This window comes from Strix aluco, chromosome 1 (genome assembly GCF_031877795.1).
Source record: "Strix aluco isolate bStrAlu1 chromosome 1, bStrAlu1.hap1, whole genome shotgun sequence".
Lineage (NCBI taxonomy): Eukaryota > Metazoa > Chordata > Aves > Strigiformes > Strigidae > Strix > Strix aluco.
Genome location: NC_133931.1, coordinates 91,426,522 through 91,439,409, shown reverse-complemented (window position 1 = coordinate 91,439,409; position 12,888 = coordinate 91,426,522). Strand labels below are relative to the sequence as shown.

The 12,888-nt window shown below is 46.7% G+C and overlaps 1 protein-coding gene across 1 annotated transcript in view; it reads right to left on the bottom strand.

Moving 5' to 3' along the window:
- Window positions 1–7,597, bottom strand: part of TNFRSF11A (TNF receptor superfamily member 11a) — a 28,904-nt gene extending 21,307 nt beyond the window's left edge. The window contains exon 1 of the mRNA XM_074826805.1: window positions 7,077–7,597. Within this exon, the coding sequence (XP_074682906.1) occupies window positions 7,077–7,136 (60 nt within the window). The 5' untranslated portion in view covers window positions 7,137–7,597. The remainder of the gene's footprint in view (window positions 1–7,076) is intronic.
- Window positions 7,598–12,888: the final 5,291 nt, after the last annotated feature.

The following is a 12,888-nucleotide window of genomic DNA, read 5'->3' as shown; positions in this document are numbered from 1 at the left end:
AACAGTCAGAAGGGTACACCTAACATTTTCTTTGACTGGGTGGTCAGTAGCCTCTGCATGTTGCCTGCAGTTTGGTGCAAAACCTCGTGCTTTAACCTACATGTCCTCACTGCCACAGCAATTCAAAGACTAACAGCTGCTAGGTAGAATATTTTAAAGATGAATCAGAGAGTAAAAACCCAAAAGCTAACCAAACCAAAACATTTAACAAAAAGGCTTGACAGCAAGACAATAGTCCATAACAAGCAGAAATAAAAACTGCAGAATAATGAGATTACCAAAGCTAATACCTAGACATGCTTGTGAAAAGGCCTGCAAAGGCAAATCTCTTCTAGATTAAACAGGTGCAACAGCTGCACTCCATAGGAAAGTTTAGCAGTCTCACGGCTCCAGGTACACTCTCAGTGACTCACCATGAGTAACTCTACATCCATTCATGCTTAATTAAACTAATAATAATAAAAAAGGCACTAAAGACACAATCATTTATGGGGAGCATGCTCCTCTTTCATTTTAGTTCAGCAGATTATTTTTCTATGCTTCATCAACCGAAGCAGAGTCTTAACGAAGAAATGACCATGAGAGATTAGGATTTCAATGGGGACTTTCTACGCTTAAAAATCTGTATGTTTATGTACTCTTGCATTCCAGCATGCCATCACAGTGGAACATAATGTATTAATCTCTTATGGAGTGAGGTGAGATCCTGCAATCCTAGCTGAGCTGCCAGGAAGAATGAGAAAGCCTGTAGAGTAAGAGGGGAAGCCTGCTTTTACCGCCTCATGCTCTGCTTTGGCTTCTTCTCCTGGGTTTTAACATTGCACATGGAACAAATGCTGAACATTCAGCAGGCAGAAATATGAAGGGTAGTGGTAGGGCTGTAGCTGTTACTTTGGATGATGGCCATATAAGAGGGGATGCATGTAACACCCACAGAACATTCTGTGTGAGTTGTAAGAATTGCATGACTGGATCTGCACCTTCTCCATCACGAAGGAATTGCTGCCGTCATTAAAGGTCTCAGGACTAGGCTGAGAATTGGTTCATTTACTCTTTAGGTGTCATCACAAGGAATCAGCTCTGCTGGGGACCATGGGCCAGTCAAGTCGGTGTAACTATTCCTCCCTGATTTGAATGGGCTTTGGCTTGTTTCTGTAAGCAGCCTGTTTTACTACACGTGGTACTGCAGGGGTGGATTTTTTTTCCTGTGAGAACAGATTTAAGGAATCTTCTCATCCTTGCTACCGAACAATGAAAAGTTACTGAAGAACATGATGCTCATAAGGCAAAACTATTTGCCATGGCAAAATAACATGCTCAAAATAGATTCCCTTGCGTGCTACATAAGCAATTTTTAGGACTTCATATGAACCTAGTAGCACATTTTTCCCTATCTGTATTCCAGATTAATGGGTTGCCTAACAAAACTTCACAGTATTTTTTTTTCCACACAAGATTTTTTTTCTCTTCCCTCCACTTTGACCACTGACTAAATATATTCTGCACCCATCTGTAGTCACAAATGTTGTTCTTTGTCATTCTTGAACAGATTCTATATACTTTTTTTTTCTTTTGGAGTAGCCACAAAGTGGTGAGGGTGAATGACCTCATTTTTTTTTTTTCCCTCCTTGGCTAATTGGCTCTTGCAGGGTGGATTAAACCGGCCAGCTTGGCTTTTTTACTGAACACAGCCTTTCCTGGTCTCTTTTATCTAGATTTTAAGAGGGGAGCAGCCAGCGGATTCTGCAGAGCCAAGAGGCAGCTCCGGGTCTCAGCTCTCTGTCTGCCCATTGTGCTGCCATCCTCTGCCACAGCCCCTGCTCCAGCCTCTCCTTCGGGAACATCGCAGGGAAGAGGCAGGGAGCCACCACAGACGCATTTAGCCAAGCAGTGCGGGGAACGTGACTCTGCCACAGGGATGCTGGTGGGGTCGTGGGCGGAAAAGGACCCAGAGAATAAGGGCGAGGGTTGGATGCTGCAGCCTGTGCGACGGTAGCTGGCCAGGGGGATGTATCTGCTCCCTTCCTTGGGCCCGCATGGGCAGACCTCCCCGTGATGTTGGTGGGAAATGGATGAGGCTCTATCCTGTGGTGATTAATGACTCTTTGGCTTTGTTTGCAGCCATGACATCCTAAGCGCTGTACAAACACCAAAGAAAGCCAAGCCCTTGGCCTAGAGGACTCACGCCCTGAAAAGACAAACAAAACAGGTAACCACGGGAAGCACTGTGAAGAGCAACTGAGGTGGCTGCATAGGTATGGGACAAAAACCAGGATGTCCTGGAGTGCCAGGCGTAAGTCAGTGCTGCTCCTCTGGTGCGGTGCTGAGCCCTCCGCAAGGCACCACATCACAAATATGATTGCATGCTGTGGTGACACACGAACAAATGAAAATCAGGAAACTTGCATTTCCCCAGAGCTGAAGCGTCACACCAAACGCTGCTGCCGTGGAGCAGACACAACAGCAGACTGCTCTGGGTGCCAGCGCAGCCTGCAGAGCAGGATTGCCTCCTGCAGCCCACCCTGCAACTTTCAGCCATTGCTGTTCGTGGAGGTCCAACAACAGTCTTTCTTCTAGTACGTGAACTCTGGACCATTTTCAAAGAAGAGTAAGTCATAAAAAGGGGCAAGTTCTTGCAGGCAGGCTATTGTGTTGTATAGACTGAGGCCTACCCAAGTCCATAGTGCAACCTGGTTAAACAGCACTTAATTTTCACATTGCATTTATAACACACCAATATTTGCCTTTGCACTTTCCGTCGGTAATAATGAACCATTCTCAGAGCAGCTGCTTCTCCGTGCAGGCAACACCAACCAATCCATCCTTGAACCGGAGGGTGAGCAGCTGCAGCAGAAGCCAGTGCCGCCTGGCAAGTTGAGTTTCCATTGAAAGGAAGGGGCAGCCTGAGCAAGGAGCATGGCTGCAGCTGAGAACATGGTGAAGCAGCCATCTCTGTTTCCCTCTTCTCCCCACTGCCTGCCTCCAGTAAGCTAATCCAGCATCTGAAGCAACCACCTCCTCCAAGTGTCCAGCAGCCTTCGCACTGCAGAGCGGCCCCTCGCAGCACGGGGTGCGGGATGGAAGGAGGTCTGAGTTCTGTGGTCACAGCACGTGGTGGCAGGAACCCTCCTGGCTCTGGTCGCCACAAGCACCTCCTGAAGACCCAGTCATACAGAGAGGAAGATGGCAGGGAGGAGCAGGAGGAGGACAGCCTTACAACAGAGGTTACCTTTTCGTTGTGTCTGGGCCTGTACCTAGTAGAGCAGGGTCCTTCCATCACTTGAACTCCAAGGGACAGATGGATAAACATAGCGAAGTGACTCAAATAGCGCTAAGGTATAAATGCCACAGGGCACCACTTTGAGGGTTTAATAATTTTCTACACTGCAGTTATGCACACATCCCTTTTACCGTCTACACTGGTTCTTGCAAAGCGGTCAAATTACACCCCACTTTTCTGAGGGTGCTTAGGACGTGAGTAACAGGCAACAAACAGATCCTTAGGGCCACACTTACTCTCTTCTGCTTGACCTGCATTTATTTTCTTCTGGCACAGTATGAAGAAAGCCTTGTGCCATAAATGACGTCGGTCAGTACCCTCGAGATGGCTGATAAGCTTTGAATTCTACTGACTTGTGAAATGTGGTAAAGGTTTGTTTTGGTCCCGTTTGTGGGAAAGAAGAAATTAGATCAGGAGGATGATGCTTAACGTGAAAAGAGAAGCAGCAGAGGTTTCTCAAATTGTGGATTGGTTTAGTTTTATGTGCATTATATTCCTTTTATATGAGGTGCTATAAGATTTTTCACATGTTCTGTGGGAAGCTGAAAAGCAATGAAAAACTCTTCCAATTTCCCTTGCAGAAACCATTCCTGCAAGGGCATTTTGACAAGTGAACTAATTGAGTTATAGTAACTTTGAAACCCATGCTGTTAACAACAGAATAAATATAGGAGTTTAGATTAGATATTGCACAAGTTTTGCTCTACCGAGTAATTCCTTTGGCCCTGATCAGAGCAGGAATACTGGACCAGGAGAGCCCATAATGTAACACAGCATGAACGGTTTTATGCTCTTTTATCCCCTCTCATTATGAAGACTCTGTATTTTAGGAAGTTAAAAGATAATCTATTACTTTGGCCAAAATTTCTCTGTATTACAAATAATTCCACATGCTTGCAGTGAGCAAAGTTTCACTATAAAGTAAATATTACGGAGTAGTGGAAGAACCCATCCTATTGCCACAGAAGGGAAGAAGAGTCCTTGGCGTTAAACCAGGCAACTGGTTTATTGCATATTTGCAAATGCACATTCTCACAGGCTTTAACTCCCAACTGACAGAAACATGTATGCTCTTCACCGGCGTTAAGCAAGAAATGGGATGTGACTATTCTGTACAAAGAAGCTGAGCAGATCACACCTCAGAAAGCAAAATACCATGTCCTCTGACAGGCACCCACAACAAATCACTCGGAAAGATCATCTTGTGGCTGAAGCACAAGACAAGGAGGGCTGAGGTCTGCTTCCAGCAGTTCTGCTCCATGCTCGGTGTGTGACCTAGAGCAAGTCACGAATTCTCTGTTCCTGTTTCCTCTTTGGTGAAAATGATGATGGTGATCATGTCTATTCTCAGCAGAATTATGACTACTCATTAACTTACATTTCCAAGTGTTTTTCATTCTTTGCAGGAAATACACTGCAAGTATCACTGCCCTACCACTACCCGACCATATTACCGACTCTAAACTAACACAAGTGCCTTAGACAAACTTCAGCCCTAGCTCACTTATTCTCACAATTTCTTCCATCACAAACCAGCACTCTTATAAAGAAACCACTGCTCAAATCAGTCAAGCAAAGGAGAACCTGAAAGGCTGGCTGGGAGCAGCATCTCTCCAGGCTTGCCTTGCTTTCACATTCTTGACTTGCAGGTCCTGCTCACTGTTGCAGACAGGATATTAGATTAAGGGGCTTTTTGACAACGTATGGTTTATCCTATGTAAATTTACACTACAGCTTTCCTGGAGGCCCCCTACTATATTTTGTACTGCTACTTGTCCAAAGCATTGGCTATGGAAAGTTGCACCCTGTTCAACCACTTACAGACTCAGAATTAAGCACATGTTGAATGCAGTGGAAAGACTTTACACATCAGCCCCAAATAACTCCCAAGTTCCCTGTTTTGCATCCTCTGAAAGGCTATGAATCGAGAGGTGAGAAATAATGAGGAGCTCCTCCTGGCTCCTACATCAGGGTACCCAAAACATGCTGGGAGCTATAGCCTGGAAAGCTGAATTTCCAAGGTTTGGTCAAGAGTTCAGCAGGTTCCAGGCAATGAGGAGATTCCAAAGGGAACAACTGCCCCAAACCCAAAAGGCACCAGAAGGAAGCAAATATGTAATGGTTAGTGAGCTAAAGCAAAGGTACAAAGAACACTGAGATCTGCTCATCATGCGGCATTGATCACAGTCCTGAACACCAGGGCAGAAGACAAAAGACAGATACAGAGGATACTGATGAATGGAACAAAGCACCTGAAAGCTAAGGTTAAACATTACATTTGAAATACGTGGGCTCATTCATATACATATGGAGGACACCTGGAAAGCAGCAATTTAAGAGAAGCCTAAGGAGTGAGGGTGGACAAGAATGAAACATACATTTTAGCGGGGAAAAAAGGCCTGTGTGGTTTTAGGCAGCATATTTAGGACCAGGGATCCAGAGGAAAGGCTCTCAAGGACTATGCGGTCAGACATTAAATTGTAAGCTGTAGACAGCAGAGGGTTTTTTGTTTTGTTTTATCTTTTTTTTTTCCTTGAAGCTGCACCTTGCTCTCAGGGAACCCAGCCATGGCCCAGTTATAGCCCTACTTTGAGGGAAGCACTTCAAATGACACAACTAATCAAGAATAATGACACAGAGAAATACTAGAAGTTGAAATGAAAGAAATACAAATGGTAGCTAGGCTGCCAAACATTGATTAATGGAGGAAATAAAGTGCCTGTAGCATGGGATTTGCAAACAGCCTGCCAGTCTAGAAGGGTCTAAATAACCTGAAGGGAGAGGAATAATTTTTAAGCTGTATAATTATAAAAAGCAAAGCAAGATTCTGCAAATTTAAACCACTGGAGGAAACCTGATGTTCACAAGGCTCAGCAAGAGCTGTCTGTAGAAAGTCATCCTTCTGAAAACAGGGGAAGATCAGCAATGATCCCAACCATAAAACATGCTGACCATTAGCCACCTGGCATTGCATGAAGCTGCAAAAAGAGCATGCTCTGTTTGCAAACAACCGCAGAGCCAAACCTTGCTCAGATCTTTCCCCTGAGACGAAAGGGCTGCCCTTTGGGGGCAGCTGACCTGCGAATGGGGTTTGGTTCTCGGCTCTGTCATGAGCAGCACGTGAACCTCCAAACGAGTCACGTAGCCAGTCTGGGCCTCAGTCCTCCACCCATGGACCTGGGGCCACAACACTGTCCCACCTCCTGGGGCCGCTCTTGTAGGTTGCCTACATTCGGGATGGTGGAGTGGTCAGCGTGAGGGGGGCTGCACCCCTCTGGGGAGGCCTAAAAGCTGTAGCTGCGCTGTGAAGGCCATACATGCTCGTCCCATGTCTGAGGGACAAGTGTGCTCACGCTCTCTTGAATAAATCTCTTCAGTAGGGTGGAGTCTGCCTTATTTTTACTCTACATGCAAATTATATGCCTCAACAACCTCACTGCAAATATTTTCTGGTTTCTCACACCCTGCCCTGGGCAGGAGCAGGCTGTTTTCCCTGCAGATCCTCTGGCTTCCTTTGGAGTTTGGGCTATTTTGATTTTAAAGAAGTGAGAGAAGCTTGTGAGACAGGGCGAGTTGCAGGGGAAAAACAAAACAAAAACCAAACAACCAGAGGAAGAAAAAAGCAGGCAAAGCTGTTCTGCTAAACCCGGCTCTGCCAGTGCTGGCGGTGCAAGATGCCACGGGCTCCAACTTCGGTGCCTCCTCCGAGCCACAGGCGAAGAAACAAACCTCCCCGGGTGAGATGCGACACCCACCTTCCCCCTCCTCCAGCTCAGCCCTGGCAGCGCAGCCTTACCTGTTTGCCAGCGGCAGTGAGGCAGAGGAGAAGGAGCCAGCAGCCTGACGGGACGGGCATGTCTGGGTGTCCGTCTCTGCCTCCTCCTGTGGCTCCTTTTCCTGCCACTGATGAGAAACTAGATCCTTCCAGCCAAGCCCCCGCGCCCCGGCAGCAGAGCGAGGCACATTTGAGCTAGCTACTTCTCTTTCTTCCTTTCCTTCCTCTCAGCTACACGAGGGGAGAAGAGAGAAGAAGAAGAGAGAAAAAAAAAAAAAAAAAAAAAAAAAAAAAAGCGCCTGGCTGTAGTTCCCACAGCATTTCCTCAGACTTGACATGCAGGTTTTTTTTTTTCCCTCTTCTTGTCCCTCCCTTTCCTTTCTCCACCCCCTTTTACAAGAAAGTTTAGTCACCATGCCCACGTCCCTCCTCCTGCCGATGGGGACTGCTTTCCCGGTCCTTCTCGGCAGGGCCATCCATCCACCTGCCTCCCACCCTCTGCACCCTCCCTTCCCAGCCCTCCTCTTACCTGGTGCCATCCCTCGCTGTGCATCTGCCCCGTAATTGCCGCCTTCTCACCGCCACGGCTGGATATTGCCTTACGCTGTCAGAGGACAGCTTGGGCCTTGGCCAGCCTCCCACCTCGCTCTCTGATCCGACCTCCTGCCGGCACCTGCCCCCAGCACTGGGGAAAGGCTCCCGCACGTCACGTCCCATGCCATCCCCTATCCCATCTCTATTCCCATGCAACAGCCCTCTGGGTGCCAGCCTCGGCGTTTTGGCACAGCTCGAAGACCCCACAAGTACTTTGCTTTGGCCGATGGTGGGTGGGATTGCTGCCAGGGGAAAGAAAAGCAGAAGATGTGCTTCGGGAGCTCTCCGAAAACACCCCACGCTGTGCACCCTTGCGACCCGACTTGGGACAGTGCGAAGTGGCCTCTTGACCCCAAAACAGACTCATCGCCAACACTGCTAACCCAGCAGCAACCGCCTTGCCCAGCAAAAGAGCAGCTGCAGCTGATGGCATGCTGTTTGAGACCGGGCACAGCCCGTGATGCCCCTCGTCTCGCAAAGGGAGTGGGAATCCTCTGCTGTGGGGCAGGAGAGGGCAGCGACAATCTATGGGGGGCTGGGGATCCGGCAGAGCCATGTCGTTACAGCACCTTCTCTGCCTCCCCGTGCTCACATGCTGCTGTGAAATAAGCTGGGAGCGTGCTTCTGACTTGAGCAAATAAGGAAGTTGTTCTTTCACTTGTGTATTTAGATTTAACCCTTGACCAGAAAAATTAAAAGTTGCCCTACGTTTGCAAATAAGTAAACAAACTCAAACACAAAAGATGAAGAGGATATTTTAAAAAAATCCTTTACCTGTGCTGCTGTGGTCTGATTTCTGCTCAGAGGAGCGATCCTCAGAGCCAGGGAGCACTGAGGACAGAAACGGCTGCCAGCTTTCTCTCCTGTAGCTAGCATGGAGGGCCTGCCGGCATGGCAAAATGAAGTTATGACCTTCACCTCTACATAGTTTCCAGGGGCCATAAAGCCAGACCTTTTTAATCTTCCTAAGGTTCCTTTCAACACTTAACACCCTCAATATCCTCCACAAACATTGGGCCCTGCCCAGCCTGTGCTCAAGCAGGTCTCAGTGCCCACATTTCCCTGCCTGGTCTCCAATATGACATGGCTGTTTGGGTACTGGTGGCCCCTCCATGGGTTTGATGCTCCACAATGTGCCTGGCTTAGGGCCAGCGGCTGGTCCTGCTGCCCATTCGCCTCAAGAAGACCTAGGGCAAGGGACACACTGATGGGTTTTAGCAAGCTATAGAGCCCACAACTGCAGCATCAGCGCCCTGTTGACCTGCCAGAGGAGTCGGGGCCTCACCATGCTTGGCCTCGACAGGCTACAGCTCTAGTACCGAACAGAAACTGAGTCGGGGGTGAGGGGTGGGAGGGATGGCCGCAGCACCCAGCTTGCCTGATAGGCAACATGTGTAAAGCCAACTTCACCGGGGGCTTTGCAAGGTAAGGTGTGAGGCAAGGGTAACATATGTGCTGGGCTGCTGGCGGCGGTGCTATTCCCTGTCGGACCTGGAGAGAGCCTGGTGAGATGGCGGAGCAGAGCGGAGTGAGAGATCCTGCCAGAGTCATGTCCACCTACCACCAAAAACTCACAGCCCTGTGCTGGCCGGGGTGTTTTAAAATGTTCGTATTTAAGGTACAAGGAAATGTTTCTTTTTAAACAGAACAGTCTGTTAAGTCTCTTCCCCTTTTCACATTTAGCAAAATAGCAAGGCTATAGGCTGTGTTTATTTATCAGCTGCTCATTCTAACCACAGATTTACAGGAGCAAACTCACACTGTCATGAGCAGTTAGACATGTTACCAGCTCACTCTGAAGGTGTTGAGTAAAGGCTTTGAAGGTACTGAGTAAAGCCAAGCCCTGTTCAGCTCAGAGAAACTTCAGACAGTTCAGTATTGCACATTAGCTTGATTACTTTTGCATTCACACCCCTGATCTTGCCTGAAGTAGTTCTAGTTCAGGCTGAAATTTCTCTCATTTTCTACCAACTATGTGAAAACAGCCTCTTTTTGAAAGCTCAGACATTTTCCTCTGAGTTAAATTTTATGTTTCTGAGCCAAAACCCACAGAAGCCACTACTGGGTGCTTTACAGTCTTAATTATGTATTGCAGTAGATCGTTAGAAACTGAAATGTGAATGCTCGAAAATATGAACTAGGGAGCGTATAGGAGAAAGCACTGTCAATGCTCTTACATTTATCGCATATATCATTCTATGTAGCAAAAGTAAAAAATAAAATTTACACCAAAAGTGGCATGTCACTTTTTTCTTTTATAGGAAAGATTTTTTTTTTCTATTATAGAACACTAGGTTTTCTGCTACCTTTGCAAAACACCTATTTTGAGAAAACCAAAATGCTTGAAATCTGAAAGCGTCAAACTTACGCTGGTGTTCGGGTGCCTCCTGTTTCTGTTCATCCCTGTGGCATGCAAGCCTAAACTGGACTGGCCTTTGGGATGCTCTTTCTAGAGGAGATGGAAAACCATGTGCAGCCTTAGAGGTGCGACAGAATCAAAATTCTCCCCTGGATAATATCAGGATCCCTTCCCTGGCGAAGCCCCCCATGGAAAACAAACTGTGAGCACAGCTGACCGCTTAGCAGGTCTGCAGTCAGTATGGATCTCTTCTTACCTCCTTTGTAGAGAGAGTGGAAATTACATACTAAATAATAATTTAAAAGAAGCATTCAATGTAATACTGCCAGTTTTGGAACTGTCTGAAAATGAAACCACTTCAGCATCAGTGTAAAAATGCCTCTTTTCCAGGAGCTAGGATAAACAGCAACTAACTCCCAGGCAATCCCTGAATTTGACTTCCATCTTTCCCAAACTTTCAACCCACAGAGCAAAAATAAGGAATGGTTTGGTGGATACACCAGACGACTGGGCATCTGACCAGCACCTCATGTTCACATCCCCAGCTATTCCTTCACTTCATCCGTGACGCTGAACTCCCCTGCCCCTTACCTGCACAAGGACCGCAACTCCTCGTGATGCTCCATCTCCCTGGGAGGGAGAACTAGGAGGCTGAGTATTAAACCTGCGTCTTTGAAACAACGTGAAGGAAACCTGTGCAGAGAAGCAAAACTGAAAGGCACATGGATGCCTTTTCATATCATGCAGAAAGGCTGTGAAGGTGCTCCCGTTCCCCAGCTTTCCACATCCTGTCTAGGGATGGGACATGAGATAAAGGGTTTTGTTGGATCAAGATCAATGTTTTCCTTCCCCTAGGTGTAAAGGTTGGTTGTGGGTTTGGGCTCTGAACTAAACACAGGCTTTGCAAATACGAGCACCTGTGTGTCAGCAGGTGAGAGAAACCCAGTGCACGTACAAAGTTAAGGGCTTTAGGAAAGAGCCCTCTAAATCAGGGGGGTGCTGATGGGTTGCAGTGCAGCTTATGGAGTATCAGCAACCCGTGCACAGAGTCCGTCACGGGTCCAGGGAGAAAGGCTGCCTCCAGCTGCCTCATCACCCACCACAAGGAGAGGGCCCTACTAGATCACCCGGTATATGGAGCTTTCTACACTGAGCTAAAGAAAAAAAAGGTAGAAAAATATCTGCACACTTTTAGCATAGAGGGCTCTAATTTCAGTTGAGGTCTCTAGCTATTAAAATTAATCCATTAAAAACCCAATTTTATTATCTACCTAAACCAAAACAAACCACAAAACCATGCCATCAACTTAAAACTGTTTTCTTCCTGTGAAATGCAAGTTTCCATAGCAGACTATTGCCCAATCTCCTTGAGATTTTTCAAACACACAAATATTTTTCATGACAGAGCAACTATAATGAAGCTCCTTAGTCACACTGGTGTGTGGTTTACACAACATACCTTTTACAATCCCACAAAAACGTACCAGTGCTGAATGCCTGTCAAAAACCTGAAGTCTGCAGCATCCAAAAAAATCTCACGACCAGCCACCACTAACGTGTCAAATATTTGAAGTACATGCAAGCACACACTGAACTGATAGGTTATCACCAATCACTGTGGCAATAACAATGCGTACATACTTCTGGAAAGACATACAAAGTTGTGGTGAATTTTTAACTTTGAATATTTGTTCATGCTTATAAGGCATACCGACCTGATGACCTCCAGGACTTCGGTCATATATTCATATTTAGGACAAGAGCAACACTGGCACGAACTGGGGAGCTTGCTCTGTCCTGCCCAGAGATGAGTCTTTAAGGCTAGCAAACACCCACCAACCCCACAGCATAAGGACTGAGACTGTAAGTCCTTTGAACCACCGTGCAACACCCCACTACCTGTTCCACTGAGTCACCCCGTCATTTTATCTAACAGCACACGTTAACAGCCTGGAACTCTGAAAACTCACCTGAATATTGCGATGACTCATACTTGGATCAATAAAGTGCATTCATCCCTCAGTAAAGGATCAGATCTAAATGACACCTTATTGCCTATTAAACACTACAGCTGCTTCTTCCCCATTCCCACTTCCCGATCCCCTTGTAGCATATTTAAAGGGAAGGTGTCACAGATGCAGCAGAGTAACACACAGGATCCTACAAGGCACATGCCACAGCAGCTGTAACTTTCGGAGGACTCCATCATACTGCCCCCACCTCAGCTGCAACTGAAGCTGAAGAAGTTTCTCAGGTTTTGGGGAATGGGAAAAATCTCCATTAAAGTGCAGGGCAAAGAGCGGTAGCACAAGACCACAGCCAAAATAATTTTGGGACACAGTGAGAAGCACATGCAATAGCAGTGCTGGGGGAGGAACCTGACAGCACTGTCACGGCATTGGCACTTTACGCCAATCGGTGAGTCACCTTTTCAAGTCACTGACTTCTAAAGTGGAACTGCTCATGCTCGAAGTTTCTAGGAACTAGAAATCTTCAGGCTAAGGAAGCCTTTCGTTACATTGCAAGTTCAAGTTCAGCACGTAGTGCAGATGCCTCCAAAGATACAGGCTGTTTACCATTGACTTGCCTGTCTGTCAAAAACTACACAAAAGCAGAATAGTCTTCTCTTACAGCTTACCTATAAGCATGAAACCTGACCAGCCTGAAACCCAAGGGCAGAACACTTTTGAAACAGCTTCTCTGGAAAATGATTACTCATTCATGGTTACTCACTGAGATTAGTTAACACATGATATATTAGCATACAGTACTAAAATCCAGGACTTGGCTGGCACTCCTCTACACCTTTGCTGACCAGTTTAATAACCTAAAACAAATTAGCTACATATCTCAATGTGTTTGCTAGAAATACTAGCCAAA